We start from the raw sequence: 20,489 nt of genomic DNA on the forward strand, positions 1-20,489 counted from the left end.
GAGTTCAAATATATCTTCTTTTTTTTATTATTTTTAAAGTGAAGTTGATTTTTAGAAATTAATACTATATAGTGTTAATTTTTAGAAATTAATACTACTACCGTGTTAATATAATTAAATTGTGATATTAATTTTTAAAACCAGCATCATATTTATTAGTGTTGGTAGGAAAACGAAAATAGAAAAGTTTAATGGAGGAAAAACGAAGAAAAAATGGTTAGGAGATCGAGAATAAAAAATTAATTTTGAAACGACATGGACCACACGTGACAGTTCATTTGACACAACGAGGCAGTAAGTGACAAATTGAAACGATCATTATAGAAATTGATTGGCAACGTCTCCAAATCCTTCCATCGCGCTATGTTTATCCGTGTCTGTGAAAGAGTGGATGCATCAACTCCGACTACACGTCGACGTCATCTACTTAGATTTGGAATCTTTTCTTGTCCGCATCGCATTAATTGCCGACAGAACATAGGGACAGCGAACAATTCAATTCAATGGCGTTACGTATTGGTTGGATGATTGGGTTCGGGTTCGGTGGCGGTGGCGATGGCGAGGTTCAGACTTCAGAGTGAATAGCAATAGCAATAACAATATCCGGTGTGAATGCCACCTATCGTACGTCCTTCCTTCCAGCCCTCGTTCACGCATCCTGCGTTCTCCTGTATTTTTCATGGATGACTCACCCCAGCTGCGACTCTTCTTTCTTCTACCACAAATAGCAACCACTCCATCCTTAGAAATAAAAGTAGCTACCAGGAAAGAAGAAGCAGACAAAAGCTGACTGCGTTGCTTCCCCTCCCAACTTACTACATTACGTACGCATCTTCCTGTTAACCACAAACAAATACCCTTCGATCTCTCGTCGCAGCTGGATGGAGGGAGGGAGTTAGGGAGGGAGAAGATGGCACCACCACCGCTTCTACAATTCCTGTTGTTGCTGTTGCTTTGCTGCGACCTTCAGCTCTGTGCCGCAGCCAATGTGTCGTACGATCACAGGGCTCTGGTCGTGGATGGCAGTCGGAGAGTGCTCATCTCCGGTTCCATTCACTACCCTCGCAGCACTCCTGAGGTCTCTCCCACCTCCCCGCCCTCTGTTTTTCACACTTTCACTAGTAAATAATAGTCTATTGCGATGCCTCTCCGGAATGAATACCGCAGATGTGGCCTGACCTCATCGACAAGTCCAAGGACGGCGGGCTCGACGTCATTGAGACCTACGTCTTCTGGAATCTCCATGAACCCGTCCAGGGCCAAGTCAAATCTTGCCTCTCACTCTTCCTACCAAATGTATGTTGATAAAATTATTTGTTTTGGCCTTCGTCACAGTATGATTTCGAGGGGAGGAAGGATTTGGTGAGGTTTGTGAAGACAGTAGCGTCGGCCGGCCTCTACGTTCACCTTCGGATAGGCCCTTACGTCTGCGCTGAATGGAATTATGGGTAAATTAAAATTTGGGTTCTTGATTTTCTCTTTTAGTGCCAATTTATTAGGCCTGGGGATTTTATTTAGTTGTTCATTTGATGCAGGGGATTTCCAGTTTGGTTGCATTTCATCCCTGGAATTAAGTTTAGGACCGACAATGAGCCCTTCAAGGTTTACTTGTCTCCCCATCAAATTCCAAAATTCTAGTGTGTATAGTTCATAATTTCTAAATCATGACTGCAGAGAGAGATGCAGCGGTTCACAGCGAAGATCGTCGATATGATGAAGCAGGAAAAATTGTATGCATCACAAGGCGGACCCATCATTTTATCCCAGGTAAATATTTAGAAAGTGAAACGAATGCAGGTTTCATTTCTGGAACAGGTATGGTTGATCATTGTAGCTGATTTGGTTCTCTTTTTGATGGTAGATTGAAAATGAATACGGAAACGTCGACGAACATTATGGTCCTGCAGCTAAAACATATATCAATTGGTCAGCATCAATGGCTACCTCTCTAGACACTGGTGTACCATGGGTGATGTGCCAACAATCTGATGCCCCTGATCCAATTGTGAGTTTCATGCTTGGGCTTGTGTTTTCTTAATTTTTCTTTATACTGATATTTCATCTACACTCCTTCGCCATATTCAGCCATACTTTCAAGTTTTCTATTGAAGATGTTACCGACTTGCATTATCTGTTGTATAGATCAACACTTGCAATGGATTTTACTGTGATCAGTTTACTCCAAACTCAAATCAGAAACCAAAAATTTGGACAGAGAATTGGAGTGGATGGTGAAGCATTTGGACTCCATTTTACGCTCAACTGTATATTGTTCAATGCCACAACCATGTTTTATATGTTTGCTTTCATTGTCGCTTTACTGTGGGATGGCAGGTTTCTTGACTTCGGTGGTAGAGTGCCATATAGACCTGTTGAAGATCTTGCATTTTCTGTAGCTAGATTCTTCCAACGTGGTGGTACCTTCCAAAACTACTACATGGTATATAACCTATACATAAACTGATTTTAACTTTTCCACTTGTTAAATAATTGCATTCTATAATTTTCACAACTCTTGAATAAAACAAGAGTAACATGGTGGATCTTGACTTTGCTAGTACCACGGAGGAACCAATTTTGGCCGTTCTTCAGGGGGACCATTTATTTCTACAAGCTATGATTATGATGCTCCTATTGATGAGTATGGTGAGCTTATGGTTTGGTCTAGATAGTTTATTGTCATTAACACTAATTGTAAAACTCTTGGTAATTTTGTGACCATTTCCAACTATTGTCCATCCTGGAATTAGCACTTATTAACCACTGAAATTAAATATCTTTGTCATGTTACACAATTTGATAATAATTCTTTTGATACACCTCTCAGGAATTGTTAGGCAACCTAAGTGGGGTCACCTTAGAGATTTACATAAAGCGATTAAGCTTTGTGAAAAAGCATTGATTGCAACTGATCCAACATACACTTCTCTTGGTCCAAACTTAGAGGTAAGCAATTATGCATATTATCCAACATCCTGTATTTAATACCATTTACTTTGTTTGTTCTTGCTCTCAACTTGTTGCCATCAAAGATTTTTTTTCTTGCTTAGGTTGAGATTCAAAATCATGTTAAGAAACATATGAAACAAAAGTTTTTAGTTTAATAGAGCTTAGTTAAGAAGGCTGAACAAATCCTATCGTGGTGTAATACAGGAAAAGAATGTAAAATGATGTCTTACTGTTTTTCTAACTAAATTAATGAAGGATCGAATCGACGTTGGGTTAATAGCGTTAAGATTTTTTTTTAAACAAATGAGCAGGTAGTAACTAAATTAATCAGAGTTAGCACAGTAAAAATAACAAATTAACTTAACTTGATCCAATCAAGTAAGACAAAGATAAAAATAATATCTAATAGTTTAAGCATGCAAACTGATCAACCAAGCTAGAAAAATATATATTCAACCGTTTTAAAAATTTATTCTTATTTCTAATTTCTCCTAGATGGAGAAACCTTGAAAAAAAGAAGAATCTAAAAGTTAAGCACAATAAAACAAATTAAGGTCGAAAGGAAATGAAGCGCAAGTCGCAGCACAGATGGTGAAAGATCACTCAAAGCACAAGAGCAAGAGTGAATTGTTTGTAGATTGGATGTCTTGAAACTCTACCTCGAAACTTCTTATATAGTCTCTCCCAGTCGATTGGGAGCCTCCTGGTCACCTGTGTAGGTGCTGATGTGGCTACAACTTCTATCCGGTAGATACGTTAACTTTAGTTTCCTGATCGCTTGTAGAAGGGTCAAATCTCATCTTGAGCCAACTAGTTCGGTTGCCGATAACTTCAACTTCTTGGTTGCCTGGCCGTAAACTTCAGTCACCCGAATCATACGATCACTTGGACCCTTTGAAATCCCTTTATTAAGAGTTAACACCAACCAGTTGCTCCTGGACTCCACCTAGTTGCTTGAAACCATCGAACATGTTACATGTAATGAGTATAATATAGAATATAAAGTTACTTACATTTACTTGACTAGATTTGATCTGTCTAGTTTGGTTTGCCAAGCAATCAACTTCTAGATGATTCCATATACTTGACTTGTGCTAAGCAATCAACTCCTAGCTAATTCCACACACTTAGACTTTTTGCCAAGGAATCAACCTCCAGCTGATTCCATACACTTGAACTTGATTCATCTAGCCTTTAGCTAGGAATTTGTCTTCCAAGCTTTAATCACTTGAACTTGATTCACCTAGCCTCCAATTAAGAATTTGTCTGCCAAATCGTGATTACTTAGACTTGATTCATCTAGTTCCCCGCTAGGAATTTTGTTTGCGAAGCGTTAATCACTTGGACTTGTTTTACCTAGCCTTTGGCTAGGAATTTTATCTGGTCTCTAACCAAGACTTGCTCATGTCTGATTTTCAACCAGGACTTTAGATGCCTAGATCTACTAGGACTTAGTCACTGCCTAGTTTACAACCATGACTTTAATTCCTGTCAAGTATTCTGAACTTGATACAAGTTAGATCACAACTAACTTAACTTTAATTTTAGTCATATATCAAAACCTTGGGTTACATATTATGCGCCCAATACCAATAATCTTTCCCTTTTTGATAATATGAAAATTAAATTAAAGTTAGTAATCAATAACAAAAATAATTTGGAATATTCAATGTATACAGAAAGATAGAGTTAGTGTAATCATACATGAATAATTGAAATAAGTGAATAAATAACTCCTAAGGAATTTAGAATTTAAAGTTTAAGACAATTTTATTTTTAATCCTTCACTTTCACAATTTTATTTTTAACCCTTTACTTTTCTCCCCTTTTTCATATATTAAATATGGGTTAACATGCAAATAAGCAATAAATAACAGAGGATGATGTATAAATTAGACCATATTCAAAATAATTTCCCAGTGGAATAAGGGTTGATTGTTGTTATTGTTATTGTTATTGTTATTGTTATTGTTATTGTTATTGTTATTGTTATTGTTATTGTTATTGTTATTGTTATTGTTATTGTTGTTGTTGTTGTTGTTGTGGAGTAGGTCATTTCAATTTGTTTAGACTGACGTAGTCTCCTTAATAACTACAACGAGCTGTCTGATACTAGTCAAAATAATTTCCAAGTAAAATTAAGTTAAAAACAAGAAGTAAAACGCAACTCAATAATCAAGTCAAACCAATAACTCAAGTATATAAAGATCAGACTTTAAGTAATGAATGCATGCCAAGTATAGACTTTTAAGTCAAGTCAAAGCACAAGTCAAAGTTAGACTCCAAGTCAATATACAAGACCACAAGGGTGGGTCAACCAAGTCAAAAGGATCATAGTCAAGTTGGTCAACCATTAAGCATAAAGTTAACTACTAGGTCAAATATACAGGTATGTTTAACTAGTAAATGCTTAAAGTAATGAACAAGAGTGCATAAGTTTAGAAGCATTTTGAATAGTTAGTTAAACTATCTTTAAGAAAATAAGCTTCAATGAAAGCAGATAAGGTCCATGACATGATTTTTAAGCAAATAAGCTTCAATGACATTAGATAGGTGATGAATTAATAAACTTGAATTTTAGTCAAGTAAGCTTAACAATTTTGAAATCACATGAAGTCTTAATCAAGTAGAATTGAAAATTAGTGGACTAAAGATATTTAGTAATCAAGTAGGACTTGCAAATATAGTAGTCAACATAAGTAACATTGAAAACATTCTCCAAGTCAATATAAAGGTTAAAAATAGTTAACTAAAAGTCACTACACGTCAATGCAAGATCATATAAGTCAAGTCTAAGAATTAATCAAGCATGTAAACATTAGACTTATAACAAGGCAAGACTTAATAACTTAGGTTTTAAATGATAATTAACTTAACATGACTTGAATGATTCATAGGCTTTCAAATGGTCATGTAGATATACGTAATTTAAGATCTAAGAAACATATGAATTTGAAGTAATCACTAAGTTAAAACATGACAAGATTTAATCAAGTAAGCTTAATAGTCATAATCACCATACAATATTTGTAAGCATAAACATGAGTATCAATTCAATTTGCACAAGTATTAGATGAGTAAACACTTAAGCATTATTATAAAGCAAGTCGACAAGTAATATAAGTGTTGATATGTGAGTGTTAAATGACCTTGAATAAGTGAATAATTAAGCAAGCTTTTAAGTGAGTAATTTAAATCTTTTAAATGAATTCTTATGTAAGAAGGGGAGCCTTGGCGCAACGGTAAAGTTGTTGCTTTGTGACCAAAAGGTCACGGGTTCGAATCCTGAAAACAGCCTCTTGCAAAAAGTAGAGTAAGGTTGCATACAATCCTTCTCTGGGACCCCGCATAGCGGGAGCTTTGTGCACTGGGCTGCCCTTAAATGCATTCTTATGTAAGTAATGAGATTAAGTAAAATCAAGTAGGTAAGTGGCTTTGAAATCAAACGAGTTCAAGTCAAAATAAAGTATGTAATCATGTATCTTGACAAATAAGCTAAGTATCAACATCTAAAGTTAAGTTTAACTTTAAATTCAAAATAAATCAACATCTAAAGCTAAGTCAAACTAGCTAAACCTAACAAGACCTAAATCTTAGTCTGAGTGAAACTCAAAGTTAGCTTATTTCTTTTCGTCCAGAAATTTCTATCTTCTTTTACGTAGCTAGAGTTAATATAAGTTGAATCCATATAATGAACATGATATTTGGGGATCCAATACGAATTATGTCTAGTCGATTATAACTTAATTTCTTATTTTGTCCAAAAGTATCCTCTTGTTGTGCCGTAAGACATTTGTATGAAGCATAAGCTAGGTTAAGTATGTGTATATCATTTTTCTTAACTCCTAATATGGTCAAGTTTGGTTCTTCAATGTACTTAGTTTAAAGACATTTTATTTTATAGCTAGTATCACACAACTTATTCATGCTAAGCAAATTAGACAAGAAATTTTCAACATACAATTTTTTCTCAATAAATAAATTCAAATTACCTTAGTCAATTACCTTTAACTTGCCTTGTTCGAATTCTGACTTGGGCTCGAGTTTTGTGCTTGCTGTCCGGCGCAGGGAGGACTCTCCTTGTGCTTGTTGTCTGGCGCTGTTGGAGGCTACTGTTGGTGTTGTGGCCGGTGGCAGGGCCTTGCGCCGACAGACAACCAGCGTTCATGATGTTTGGCGACAGCGGCGCGTGCGAGCAGAGAGGGCATTGCTCCCCTCTCTCACCTTCTCCAGTTTTGGCCGGACCTCGCTGATGCCAAGGTAGGACCACCGACGGGCGATGGTGTAATCGGCAAAGCAAGAGTCAGCAACCTCTTGTGGTCAGCAGCAGGGGACGAGAAGCCAAACGTGGTCGGCGGTGGAGGAAAGAAAAGATTAGGGATTCTCGATTTTCGTGCACGTCTTGTAAAGGAGAAGACGAAAAGAGATTTTAAAAAGCAAAGGAAAAGGAATAAAAGAAAATAAAAAGAAAAATTAATTTAAAATTAATTTAATTCTAAAAATAAATTTAATTCCAAATTAAATTTATTTCCTTATTCCATCCATATTTTATATAAAACTCCTATTGGGTGTGGATCAAATCCAAACTCATATCCATTAACTTGCAATCCATACCATTAGCCTTAAGTTTAGTTCAAAACCAAACCACTTGGTTCAATAACCAAATCTCTTTTACTTAACGAACCAAACCAATTTAGTTCATTAATTAAACTAAAGAGTACCTAACCTGTCTTCAAAAGACGTGGCCCAACCATGCTTCCGTTACGCTAATCTTTTTTCTATATTTGCCCTTCATTTGGTCCAACCAAACTCAATCTCTCTCGATCTGAGAATTCAATTTTCAAACTCATTTTAAGTCATTCGGATAAACTCATAGTGCGTGTGACCTTATAGGTTCTCGGTTATGTTAGCCGTCCATAATTAACCATTAATTATGGATCAATCATGAGTGACATCTAGTAGTGCATCATGATCCCCAATTGGCTAGAAAATCAAACGGTTGATTCCAGAATCACTTCTAAACCTTTCAGCAACTATAGTAAGTCTTGTCTCGTTCCTTTTACTCGTTTTATACCTACTTGGTTCATGGCATGATTTATGTGTTAGTCCCTACTAGGCTGACTACATCAAGCTAAGTAATACTTCCTCGCCCTGTAGATTCAAATTACTCATACATGTGTCCAAGAGTTTCGTATTCTTGACATGTGATATTTTGGCCAAAGACTTTTTAATAATAATCCTGACAAATGGTCATAGAGTATACAATTTCTTGTAAGGAGTAGTGAATCTTTTTTGGCTATCCAAATACCTTCGGACATTTTGACTTATATCCAATCATCTTTGGTCCACATCTCCAAGGAGACACTTTGCTTAAGATGTCAAAGTATAAATCTCTATGACTAAGGTGACTTGAATACCTCAAATTGAAGGAAACTTATACTCGAGCTGCAGTAAGAACTTTATAGGCATATCCATATATGCAGAGAACCATATGAAGCCAGTCACTCTAATAAACTAGTTATCATAACTAGCATCCACATTTAACTCTTGACATCATAATATCTCTAACTAGTGAGTAAGTGTTGCTTGGTTGGATCAAGGAGTATAACCTGTGCTAGTCTCACAGAATTGATGATATCCGAACTCATCAATTCAACAACTAGGGATTATTTCAATACATTTACAATTATACAAGTAGAAATGTTCACTAGTTGTGATCCAATTACAAGTTCTCTTATGCTATGAATCATATTGCGAATATTCTGTAAATGAGTTTAAGATCTAATCATACACATAGGGAATGCACACTCAAATAGTGAATTTCATTTATCCAATAAATGATAAAATATCTATGGCGATTGCTTTAGGACACCTTTCAAATATAACATACTCCCACTTGGCCTAATGCCAATCGCTACAATATCCAATACCACAAGCCTCTACATAACTCTCAAACTAGTTTTGAGTTAGAGGTTTCTTCAAAGGATCCGCTAGGTTCCTTTCGGTTGGAATTTTTCTTGATTTGTATTTCATTCCTCCTTATGAACTGTCTGATCAAATAATAACGACGAATCACATGTTTAGATCGTTGATGAGACCTGATTTCTTTAGCCTGGTCAATGACCTCATTGTTGTTGCAGTAAACTGGTACTGGAACTTTATCCAAGTTCAGTAACGAACTTCACAATATAAACCAATTTCATTGTTGTTTCAAAAACTATAATGTATTCTACCTCAGTGGTAGAATATGTAACAGTTTCTTACTTGGAACCTTTCCAACTAATTGTGCTTCTATTTTAAGGTGAATATGTGTCTAGACTGGGACCTGGAATCAACCTTGTCCATCTGGAATTTGGTACCAGTAAACTCATGTATAATCATATCACGCCCTCTATAATCATGAACAAATCCTTTGTGCTTAAGGATTGCCTTGACATCCATCCAACAATCTATGCCTAGATTTGATTGATATCTGCTCGTGACACTCAGAACGTACGATATACCGGGCCACATACATAACATAGCATACATGGTTGATCCTATAGCTGCCGCATATGGGATCTAAATCATGTGAATCCTTTTGTCTTGTGTGCTCGGGCACATAGACTTCGAAAGGCAAATCCTTTGTCACATGGGAAGACAACTTTTCTTGAATTTTTCCTTGCTAAACCATTTTAGTACTTTATAGATGTATGTAGAGTGTGAAAGACTAAGCAACCTATCTGATCTATCTATATAGATCTTAATCTCAAGGATATAGGTTGTTTCTCTTATGTCTTTCATGGAGAATGTTTTGGATAACAAAACTTTAACTGACTTTAAAATAGGCACTTCGTTTCCTTTAAGTAATGTGTTGTCAACATATAACACAAGGAACTTGATTAAACTCTCATTAACCTTCATATACACTGGTTCGTTTGGATCTTGTGAGAAATCAAACTCTCATCCATGGCGATTTTCTTCTTGAAAATCTACTTGCACCCAATAGGTACTATACCTTCGGGTGGATTCACTAAGTTCGAAATTTGGTTTTTAAACATAGAATACATTTCCGATTTCATGGTTTTCAAACCATAAGACCCTTTTTGAACTATTCTGAACTTCTTCAGAATCAGTAGGTTCATCATCCTCAATAAATAACATCTCTCGATTCTCTCGAGAATTAGACGTATCCTACTAGATCTACGAAGAGGTGGTGTATCAACAGGTTTGACTGTTACCTCATCCCAATGAGTAATCAGCTGTGGTTCTTGAATAGGCATCTCTATGTCTATTGGAGTCACTTGAACTACTATTAGTTCAACCTTACTCCCATTGTTTTACTATAAGAGAGATTCTTTTTTTAGAAATATAGCATGCCTTGAAACGAACATATTTTATTCCAAGGGATGATAAAATTGGTAACCCCTAATTTTCTTAGGGTAGTCAATAAATAGACACTTATCAGATTTAACATCCAACTTATCTGATATAGTCCTCTTTAAATAACAAGGAAAACCCCATATCTTTAAATAAGATAAATGAGGGCATGTACTAGTCCATTTCAAATGGAGTAATAGAGATTGCCTAAGTCAGGACTCTATTTAACAAGTAAACAACTGTCTTGACTGTGTAACCCCAAAAAACTTTTGAAAGACTTGCATGATTCATCATTAGCCTAACCATGTTCAACAATGTTTGGTCTTTCTTACACATCATTGTGATGTGGCGTGTGAGGCGGAGTCCATTTAAATAACATTCCATTGTTTTTGAGATAATCTTGAAACTCTTGACTTAAGTATTCATTAGGTCAAAGTAATTTAATACCTTTGTCAAAATGTTTCTATACTTTATTTCTGAATTCTTTGAACCTTTCAAAGGCCTCAAATTTGTACTTCAATAAATACTCATACCTAAATCGTGAGTGATCATTGATGAAGGTGGTGAAGTAGCTATAACCTCCTAGTTCATGAGTTGACATGGGCCACATACATCAGTATGTATAAGGGCCAATGTGTCATTCTTTCGTTTACATTTTCCTATAAAAGGTAACTTAGTCATCTTGCCTTTTAAGTATGAAGCATATGTATTATATGAATCAAATTCAAATGATTCTAGAATATTACACTTGTGTAATTCGGACATACGTTTCTTACTTATCGTCTACTATTCTTTTAGCCCACTTATGTCATTACATATATCTAAGGTACACCTGGTATCCAATAATCAAGTGTTTAAAGAAATAGTATTCAATCTCGAAGATATTTGAAGGAGATAGGGCATCAAATGTCTTTATCTTCTTTATGGACTCAAGATAAATCTTGCCATGTTTTCTCTAATGTTCCATCTTACAATAATGGTAAGGTAACATGGATCCTTTAGAGCCAGTTCTTCCTTTTTGGTCTTGAGAACAATTCTCAAGTTGTGCAGCCAATCCAAGAAGTTCGGCCTTGTCAATTTGGTTGTTTACAAAGTTGAGCGCAAATTCAAAGAAAACATGCTTATTCTAATAAACTAGAAATACACAATCAAGCAAATATGAGAGATATGATTTATAACAGAAATGTAAACCATTTACACATGTATATGGATTCCCACTGATTGAATTCAAAAGCCCTTACTTTGAATTCAGAAGATCATAGGTTTTCTCCAAGTGGTTTGATATCCACTATAGATAAAAACAACCTTACTTTGGCTAACAAATCATTCTTGGTTATAGTAGTAGGTATTACATATACCAATTATGTATTGCATATACATAACTATCACATTATGTTATCAATCATTGAATATTCACATAAACATCGGGTTGTTAACATATTAATATGTATACATCAAATGTATATCATCCAATTTGACCTCTATCCATCTTGACCTTGGCTTTAGCATAACAAATCAAAGTTTCAAGTTAAAACAAATCAATTGGCTGAATTCATAGTGGGTATTATAGATATATAGAACGCTACTCTTAATTATTCCTAATCAAACATTAATATACAAGGACAATATTAATGCCCTGAGACTAGCATGTAGGTTAACGGATGACTTAATCTCACAAGTCATGGACATGAGATATGAGGTTGACACATGGTTATATATTAGAGAATATGTACTGAATTGACCGCCATGAGAATGTTTCATGGATCGTTATATGAGTGTCATAAATATTCTCACTATTGGTATGAATAGTCCTTAGACCTGAAGTCACTACGGTTCTCTACATAAGGAGTTGTGTACTTTGATATCGTCAAACGTCGCCTGTAACAAGGTGGGCTATAAAGTCGATCACTGGGTATGCAATGAGTTATTGAGGGATGTGAGTGATGTAGATAAGATCTATCCCTTCCATATAACGGAAGTGATATCTGTGGGCCCTTGATTAGTAGGACACAAGAATGCATGACCATGCTCAAATGAGTCAATATGAGATATTGAATTTATTTATTTTGAGTGTATCTACTTGAAGATCAAGAAACACAAAGATTGATAAGAGGATGACATGGTCTATGCCTCATTGATCGATCTAGATATCAAGGATAGAGGGACTGAATCATACAAGATAATAGCTACGGACAGGTTAGGTCGGATCTTGACTTTCTCGTCACTTGGGTAGCAATGATGCATTGATAGATGCCACCCATTGTTTATGTATCTAAAATGTTGATTTGGATACATTGTCAACGTTACGAGAGTCTATTGGGTCACACACAAAGAACATGTTGGTTTGGAGATGGATATTTTAGTTTGACTAAAATACTGAAGATCTTAAGATTAATGGGTTAATCTAAAGTGTTGATGTCATCCTTGTAATGATTGACATTAGTGCTAATGGGAGATTGTTAGTAATATCCTTAAGAGCCAATTATGAGATGATTAGGCTTATTGAGTTATTAGGTTAATGGTTAATCCAATATAATAATCTAACCTATTAAGAGGAAAACAAAGAGAAGTTTAATCCGAATTAGACTCATTGAGTTAGACTTAATTAGATCCAATTACTGGATTGAGTCTAATGTGAATTAGATTCATTGAGTCAATTTGGATTGATGTCCATGGAGTCAATTGGGATTGATATGGTTTAATGAGTTAGACTCATTGGGTGAACTTGAATTTATCAAGGAAGAGGAAAGGTCAATTTTGACTTGACCAAAAGGGAAAAGGAAAGGTCAATTTGACTTGACCAAAAGACTCTTCATAACAGATGACTAAGAGTCAATTCATGAAGAAGATCAAGAGGTAAAAGGGAGATCAAGAGCCAAATGGACTTTTGGTATTCCATGGGAGTACAAAAGGAGGAATTTTAGTCATTAATTGTAAGAAAGTTCATTTTTTATCTTCTTCTCCTTCCTCCTCTTCTTCCTCTTGGCTGATCCTTCCTCATGGCCGAATCACCTTGTGTGGCTAGCACCACAAAGTTGGTTCTTCTCCAGATCGAGAGTTCATGAGACGAACAGAACATGTTCGTGTGGATACTGTAGAGGCGCGGACACTTGATCGCGCTGAGATTTGAATCCAAAGAAAGGTTGCTGTCGGGATTGCGAAGGACATGCATCAAAGGTATATAACTATCATGAAACTTAGTATAGGATGCTTGTTTATTCTTCCCAATGCATGAATCCTCTTGATAAGGAACTAAATGTTTTTCGCTGCGCTTTCGCGTGTTTAGCGCCCTAGTTCCTTACAAAGACGCCTTCCATCTCCTAGAAGGCACCTCGGATATTATTCACCTGAGGTCTTTTGTGCTATTCTTGCCATACAAAGCGTGTTAGTCCAATAAACCAAATAATAACCTACAAGATAAGTGTTAGCACAATAATGTTAAGTAGTAATTAGATCCTGTCTCCCTGAAACCAAGATCTAGTAAAAGGTCCCAGTTTAGGGATCCGAAATGGACCTCAACTGGGCCGACGTCTGTTGTCCCTCAATCGAGGCGCGTCCTCATCGAGTCACTCTCCTCTAGTGACTTACCTTTACTTAACAACTTGTAGTCGGTTGACTAGCCTCATAACCCACCAGGTCTTCATGTCAGTTGTCAAGTTCGCAGACCCAACTGGACTTTTGTCGATTGTCAGGTCCCGTAGACCCAACCAGATTTCCCGCTAGATATTAGGTCGGCCCGTTGGCCTATCTAGACTTCGCACCAGCTATTCGGTCTCGTAAACCTAGCTAGATTTCAGCTTGCTGTCAGGTCCTTTAGACCCGTCAACTCCTGCACACTTGGTAAAGTACTTAAATCACAAAGACATCTAACTTAGCTCACTTATCATTCATCAAAACCCGAGTTAGACCGTTAGTGCAAACTACACCAATAATCTCCCTTTTTTTGATGAAATGACAATCTAGGTTAAAGTTAGGAAAAATATGCAAAAACATATATAAAATGATTTAAGAGAAGTCTAAAGTAAGACAGTTAGTTTTGTTCTCTTGATCATTTTTAGGGTTATTTTTCTGATTCTTCTTATAATATTTGGATTTCTAACTTAAACCCTAACCTTCAAAAATTCATAAAAAAAAATTACAAAGAGAGAAAAAATGTTGTAAGTCTTGCAAAGTAAGCATGGAAAGTAATAAGACCTTAGCAAAATAAGTACAAAATTTTCAGGTTTATCGGAGGGAGAATAAAATGCACTTAATTTTAAAATAAGTCTAACAAAGTTTTTAACAAGTTTTGAAAGCTAACTTTTGCAAAATAACTATTAAGATTTTAAAATTTAAGTAGCTTCCATGATATTTTCAAAGTAATTGTTAAAATAATTGTTCAGGTTTTAAAAATGACCTGGTTTTTCAAAACTATCAAAATTATGTGTTTTTCAAGAAAAATAATTTTCCCCCAAAATGCTTTTTCAATACTTTAAAATAACCTTAAAACATGAATTTTAAGCATAAATTTTGAATTATACAAAATATTTTTGAAACAAGAATTTTTAACTTAGAAATATTTTCAAAGTAATTTTAAACAAGAATGTGTAAATTAGAAAGATTTTCAAAAGCTTTAAGTAAAGATTTCCAAAACAATTTTCAAACCGTTTTCAAACACAGCTTTCAATTTCAAAAATAAAATTTTAGGAAGTTTCAGAATACATTTTTGAAATTATGCTTCAATTATTCTCCCCTTGAACTTGACATTATTCATTCAAAGACCATAGATTTTTCAAAAATGCTTGTAAGTTTTCAAAACAAAACACAATTTTTATTTTCAATAGTAAAAAATAAAAAAAAAAAATTGTTTGAAAGTATTCTCCCCCTGAACTTGATATTTTTTAAGAAAAATAGTCATATAGAAATTGTCCTTAAATGTCTAATCAATAGGCACTAACTAACTATCAGAAGATAACAGTGTTCACTTGGTTAGTCAAGTTAAATACATGTATCCAGTTAGTATTTGACTAAGATGTATTACTTAACTTGATCACATAATTTGATATTTCTCGCCTAGACTTGTGTTGATGCACAGATATAAACATCTAAAGTCCAGGCAATTAGCCTATGCATCTCACTCCGTTCTAAATTTTTGAATACACAATCAAGGTAGTCCTAGTGTACTTGTGAGATACTCAAATCCTAGTTCTAGGAACATGCTTTCTATGGATTTGATCTAATCTAAGACTTAGAAAATAAAAGTCTATGGAATTGTCAATTTTAAAAGTCTATGGAATTGGAAAATTTTTAGAAAATAAAAGTAAGAAAATTTCCCTAGAATTTGTAAATTATTTGGAAATTATTTTGAAAATAGCTGGCATAGTCTATGAAACACATTCCTAATTGTCGACATAAATTGCTAAATTTATTTTCAGGGAGTGGTTTAGTAAATATGTCAACTAAGTTTGACTTGGGCTAAATATAATTGAGTTCTCCTTTAGTGACATGATCTATGATAAAGTGGTGCATAATTCCAATGTATTTAGTTCTTGAATGATGCACTGGATTTTTTTGTTAAATTGATTGAGCTAATATTATTAATTAACACTTTTGTGTTTTTAAAGTTTAGATTGAAGTCTTTTAAGGTGTGCATCATCCATAGTAGTTGTGCAACACATTCTTCTATTATTGTCATATATTTTGCCTCAGTAGTAGATAGCGCAATACGGTGTTGCTTTCTACTAAACCATCCAAGTAGTTAACAACCACCACTTGTACTTTTCCTATCTAGTTTACAGCCGGCATAATCTGAGTCAGAGTACCCTATAAGTTCAAAATTGGTTATTTTAGGGTACCACATTCCTACGTTGGACGTACCTTTTAAGTATCTAAAGATTCTTTTAACATTCACTTGTGATTCCTTGACATAAGTTTGGTATCTAGTGCACATACTGACTGTAAATAGAATATCAGGTCGACTGCCTGTTGGGTATAGTAGGCTTCCTATGACATTTCTGTAGTATTTGAGGTCATAGGTTTTCTATTTGGGTCACTGTCTAGGGTTACATTGGTGGCCATTGGAGTTTTAATATCTTTAGAGTTTTTCATTCCAAATTTCTTGAGTAATTCAAGTGTATATGATAAATATAGTTTTCTTCATTTGTTTGTTTGATTTATAGACTAGGAAGAATGTTAATTGTCCGACTAGACTTATTTCAAATTCTTGTTCCATCAACGTTATAAATTCTTGTAGAAGTTTTGAGTTAGTTGACTCAAATATTATATCATCTACATAGATTTGAGCTATACAGGAATCTTGATCAATTGTTTTTACAAAGAGAGTTGGGTATACTTGACCTTGTTTGAATCTTTTTGAGATTAAGTATGTAGTCAACCTTTCATACCAAGCTTTAGGAGCACATGATTAGTGTGTTCTAAGTTCTCAAATTCTGGGAGTTGACCTACATATACCTCTTCTTTAATTAATCCGTTGAGAAAGACCGACTTTACATCCATTTGATATAATTTGAAACCCTTATGGGTCGTATAGCTTAACAACATTTTAATTGATTCAAGTCTGACAACAGGGGCATAGGTTTCATCGTAGTCAAGTCCCTCAATCTAGCTGAATCCTTTTGCTACTAATCTGGCCTTGTTTCTAACAACTTTCCCCTTTTCATTTAGTTTGTTTCTAAAGATCCATTTCGTTTCTATTACCTTTTTATGTTATGGTAATGGAACTGTTAGATCTCATACTTCATTTCTTTCAAATTGGGCCCGTTCCTCTTGCATGGCTAAGATCCAATCTGGGTCACTTAATGATTCTATTATCTTGGGTTCGATGTTAGAAATTAAGGCAATTTGGCTTAGGTTTTTTAAGGCTGACCTAGTTTGGACTCTTGGTCTTGGTCAGCAATTATTTGTTCAAGCGGATGGTTTGGGTTAACCATTATGGTTCTAGTTAGTTCATTTTCTTATAGTTGATGTTCTTCTTCGTGTTCTTGACTCAGGTTTTCACTTGGTCCCCCTTGACTAGTGCCACCTCTAATAAAATCATTGATTGAATTTGAGTTTGTTCTAAGTTAATGGTAAATTTTTCAAACTTTACATTTGTGGTTTCTTCAATTTTGTATTTTTGTTATATTCTGTAACCTCTATTATTTAATGAGTACCCTATAAAATTTCATTTTCTACTTTTGAGGTAAATTTTTCTAAGTATTCTCTTGTATTTAGTATGTAAGTTGGGCATCCAAACACTTTAAAGTATTTGATATTGAGTATTTTATTATAGTACAGTTCAAATGAAGTCTTATTGTAGTTCTATTTTGTACATAGTAGACTGTACTAACAACTTCTGCCCAAAAGTATTTAGGAAGTTGATATTCATTTAGCATTGTTCGTGAGACTTCAAGTAGGCTTCTATTCTTTCTTTCAATTATTCCATTTTGTTGGGGTGTTTTAAGCACAAAAATTCGTGATAGTAGCCATTTTCTAGACAAAATATATCGAAATTATAATTCTTAAATTCACCTCCGTTATCACTTCTAATTCGTGTGATTTTTTGGTCTTTTTCATTTTTAGTTTGTTTGCAAAAGTTACTGAAGACTTCAAATGTTTCGTCTTTATTTTTTAGAAATTTTATCCAGGTGAATTTTTAGTAATCATCTATTATTGCTAGATAGTAAAGACCACCACTTATTGATTTGATTCCATGGGAGTCCAATAGGTCTAGGTGCAACAATTCTAGTATTGAATTTGTTGGAGTTTGATTTGTTGATTTATTTTGTTTCCCTTGTTGACAAGCATTACAGATAGTTGAGTCTAAGTTAGATAGTTTTGGTAAGCCTCTAACTAAGCTATTTAATTTTGTTAGGTTTTAAAGTTTGTGTGAGACATTCTTCTATGCCATAACCAGGTTTCTTCTTTCTGTGTCAAGTGACACTTAATTGAAGAGATGATTAGGTTAATTGCATAGATATTTTCCTTCTTAAACCCTTTTAGTTTTATGTTAGGGTTATCTATGTGCTTAATTAAGCGTTCAGAAGATAGAAATCTAACTTTATATCTTGAATGACACAACTGGCTGATACTAAGCAAATTATATTTAAAATTATCAACAAGTAATACTTTTTTAATAATAAAGTCAGTTTTGAGTTCGATATCACCTATTCTAATTATCTTAAGTTTGTTGTTGTTTCCAAAGACAACCGTTCTTAAGCTTTTGTACGTGAGTTGAGTGAATTTGGTATGGTCCCTAGGCATGTGTTTGGAATAATCACTATCCAATATCCACTTAGTTTCCTACAAAAGGTGGAAGTCATTATTAATTTAATTCATTTTGATTCAATTCAGTTTTTTAATTTTAATTTAACTTAAGTTTAATTTTTATTTTTATTTTGAATTTTAACTTTAATTTAATTTTGGATCCTTAATCATCTCACCCGATTTATATTTTCAATCAGGGAATCTTATAATTTTGTGAGATGAGTTAGGTTGAATTTTAGGATTGGATTTAACTTTGGGTTCAACAAATAGACATTATTTAGATAAACTTCTAAGTTGTGGTAAGTCACCTGGATATCATTAGAGTAACCACGCCTTCGAAATTTTTCAAATAGTCCTATCCACTGAACTTAATATAAACCTCTGGTCTAACCAGTTAGGATTCGTATGAGGTAACTTCAGTTAATTCCATTAAGTCAAATATACCAGGTCGAAGACATATCTTTCTAGACATGCATAGGCAAAGTTTCCCTAACCTACTATCATCAAAACTTTACCATTACTGTTTTTCAAGTTAAACTTTTGTCTCTCTTTAGACTAGTCCTAATTACCCTCTTGGGTAAGTGTCCTAATTACCCTCTTGGGTAAGTTATTGATTTTAGAGGTGCCAAATAGTTTGGAGCCTCCCCTGAATTATTAGACTTGAGTTTTAAATTTTAGGTTTGAGTCAATTTGCTTTATAATTATAATAGACTTGGTTATAGTTTGAGTTTAGATTAATTTTATTTTTATTTAATTTAGGTTTAGTTGTTGCTTTGGTTAACAACACTGAATTTAGCTTAGAAGGTTTGATTTTTGAGATTAGGGTTGATTTATTTGGTTTTAGATAGTGTATTTAGTTTTAGGTACGTAGTATTGATTGATTTCTATTTGCGTGGTTAAGTACGCTTTCGGAACCTAGACTTTGGTTTGATTTTTATGTTGATTGACTAAAGATACAAATGTTTTGTTGGTTGAGCTGAACTTGTATCCGAGTCCGAACTTATTATACACAACTTTTTATAATCTAAGTATCATATCAAGATACTTAGATCTAGTTGTGAATTTTTCTAGTAGTTGTTTTAGTTCAAGTACTTCGTTTTTCAATCTGGAATTGTCCTCCTCAAGTTGTGCAACTTGAGTTGGGATTGCATGTTGAATCGACTCATTTGTTGAGTTTGAATTTAGTTGTTCATTAAGTACTTTATTTTCTTTGCTTAGTTTGTTTATTTGATTTTCAGATACAGTCAATTTCCTATGTAAGCATGTAATAATTTTAAAAAACTTTTTGTTTAAGATAGACTGTACCTCATTGGAACCTTTGGAAACGAGTGTAGATTCGTGGTTCGATTCGGGTTTGGACTCGTCTTCCGATTCACTTTCTGATCCTGGTCCGTATGCTATCAGTGCGAGGTAATTGGTTTGCCTCGGTTTATCGTCGTCCGATTCCTCCGCGGATGATTCATCCCAAGTTGTTTCGAGGACTTTCTTCTTTTTGAAATTTGGACAGTTGTTTTTGTAATGTCTCTTCTTATTGCATCCAAAGCACGTGACGTTGATCTTCTGCAGGTGCTTTTTGGTGAAGTTCTTCTTTCTCCTGGTGAACATCTTTTTTACCAGGTTCACTAGGTATTCTTCATTGTCTGAGTCAGGGTCAAACTCAACTTCAGGTTCTGGTTTAGTTCTGGATTTTTCTTTTGATGTTCTTGCAATAAGAGCAATACCTTTCTCGGGTTTGGCGTTAGTCTGTTCGTGTAGCTCTAATTCACAGAAAAGTTCATCTAATTTTAGTTTAGATAAATTCCTCGAGATTTTGTAGGCATCCACGATGGATACCCACAATGCATTTCGAGGGAAGACGTTTAGAGCATACCTTATCAGATCTCGGTTCTCCATCTGATGGCCGATTGTGTCGAGCTCGTTGAGGATGTCTTTTATCG

The 20,489-nt window shown here is 34.6% G+C and overlaps 1 protein-coding gene across 4 annotated transcripts in view; it reads left to right on the forward strand.

Moving 5' to 3' along the window:
- Positions 1-527: 527 nt before the first annotated feature.
- Positions 528-20,489, forward strand: part of LOC122024823 (beta-galactosidase 6-like) — a 30,636-nt gene continuing 10,674 nt past the window's right edge. Inside the window, exons 1-10 of one of the 4 annotated variants that reach the window (XM_042583539.1) lie at positions 528-1,078; positions 1,168-1,263; positions 1,336-1,448; positions 1,536-1,602; positions 1,675-1,767; positions 1,862-2,005; positions 2,143-2,231; positions 2,335-2,440; positions 2,559-2,646; positions 2,828-2,946. In XM_042583539.1, coding sequence (XP_042439473.1) covers positions 911-1,078; positions 1,168-1,263; positions 1,336-1,448; positions 1,536-1,602; positions 1,675-1,767; positions 1,862-2,005; positions 2,143-2,231; positions 2,335-2,440; positions 2,559-2,646; positions 2,828-2,946 — 1,083 coding nt within the window. In that variant the 5' untranslated portion in view covers positions 528-910. The remainder of the gene's footprint in view (positions 1,079-1,167; positions 1,264-1,335; positions 1,449-1,535; positions 1,603-1,674; positions 1,768-1,861; positions 2,006-2,142; positions 2,232-2,334; positions 2,441-2,558; positions 2,647-2,827; positions 2,947-20,489) is intronic. The other 3 variants (XM_042583540.1, XM_042583537.1, XM_042583536.1) reach the window with 3 other exon arrangements.

The sequence above is a fragment of the Zingiber officinale genome, chromosome 9B (genome assembly GCF_018446385.1).
Source record: "Zingiber officinale cultivar Zhangliang chromosome 9B, Zo_v1.1, whole genome shotgun sequence".
Taxonomy (NCBI): Eukaryota; Viridiplantae; Streptophyta; class Magnoliopsida; order Zingiberales; family Zingiberaceae; genus Zingiber; species Zingiber officinale.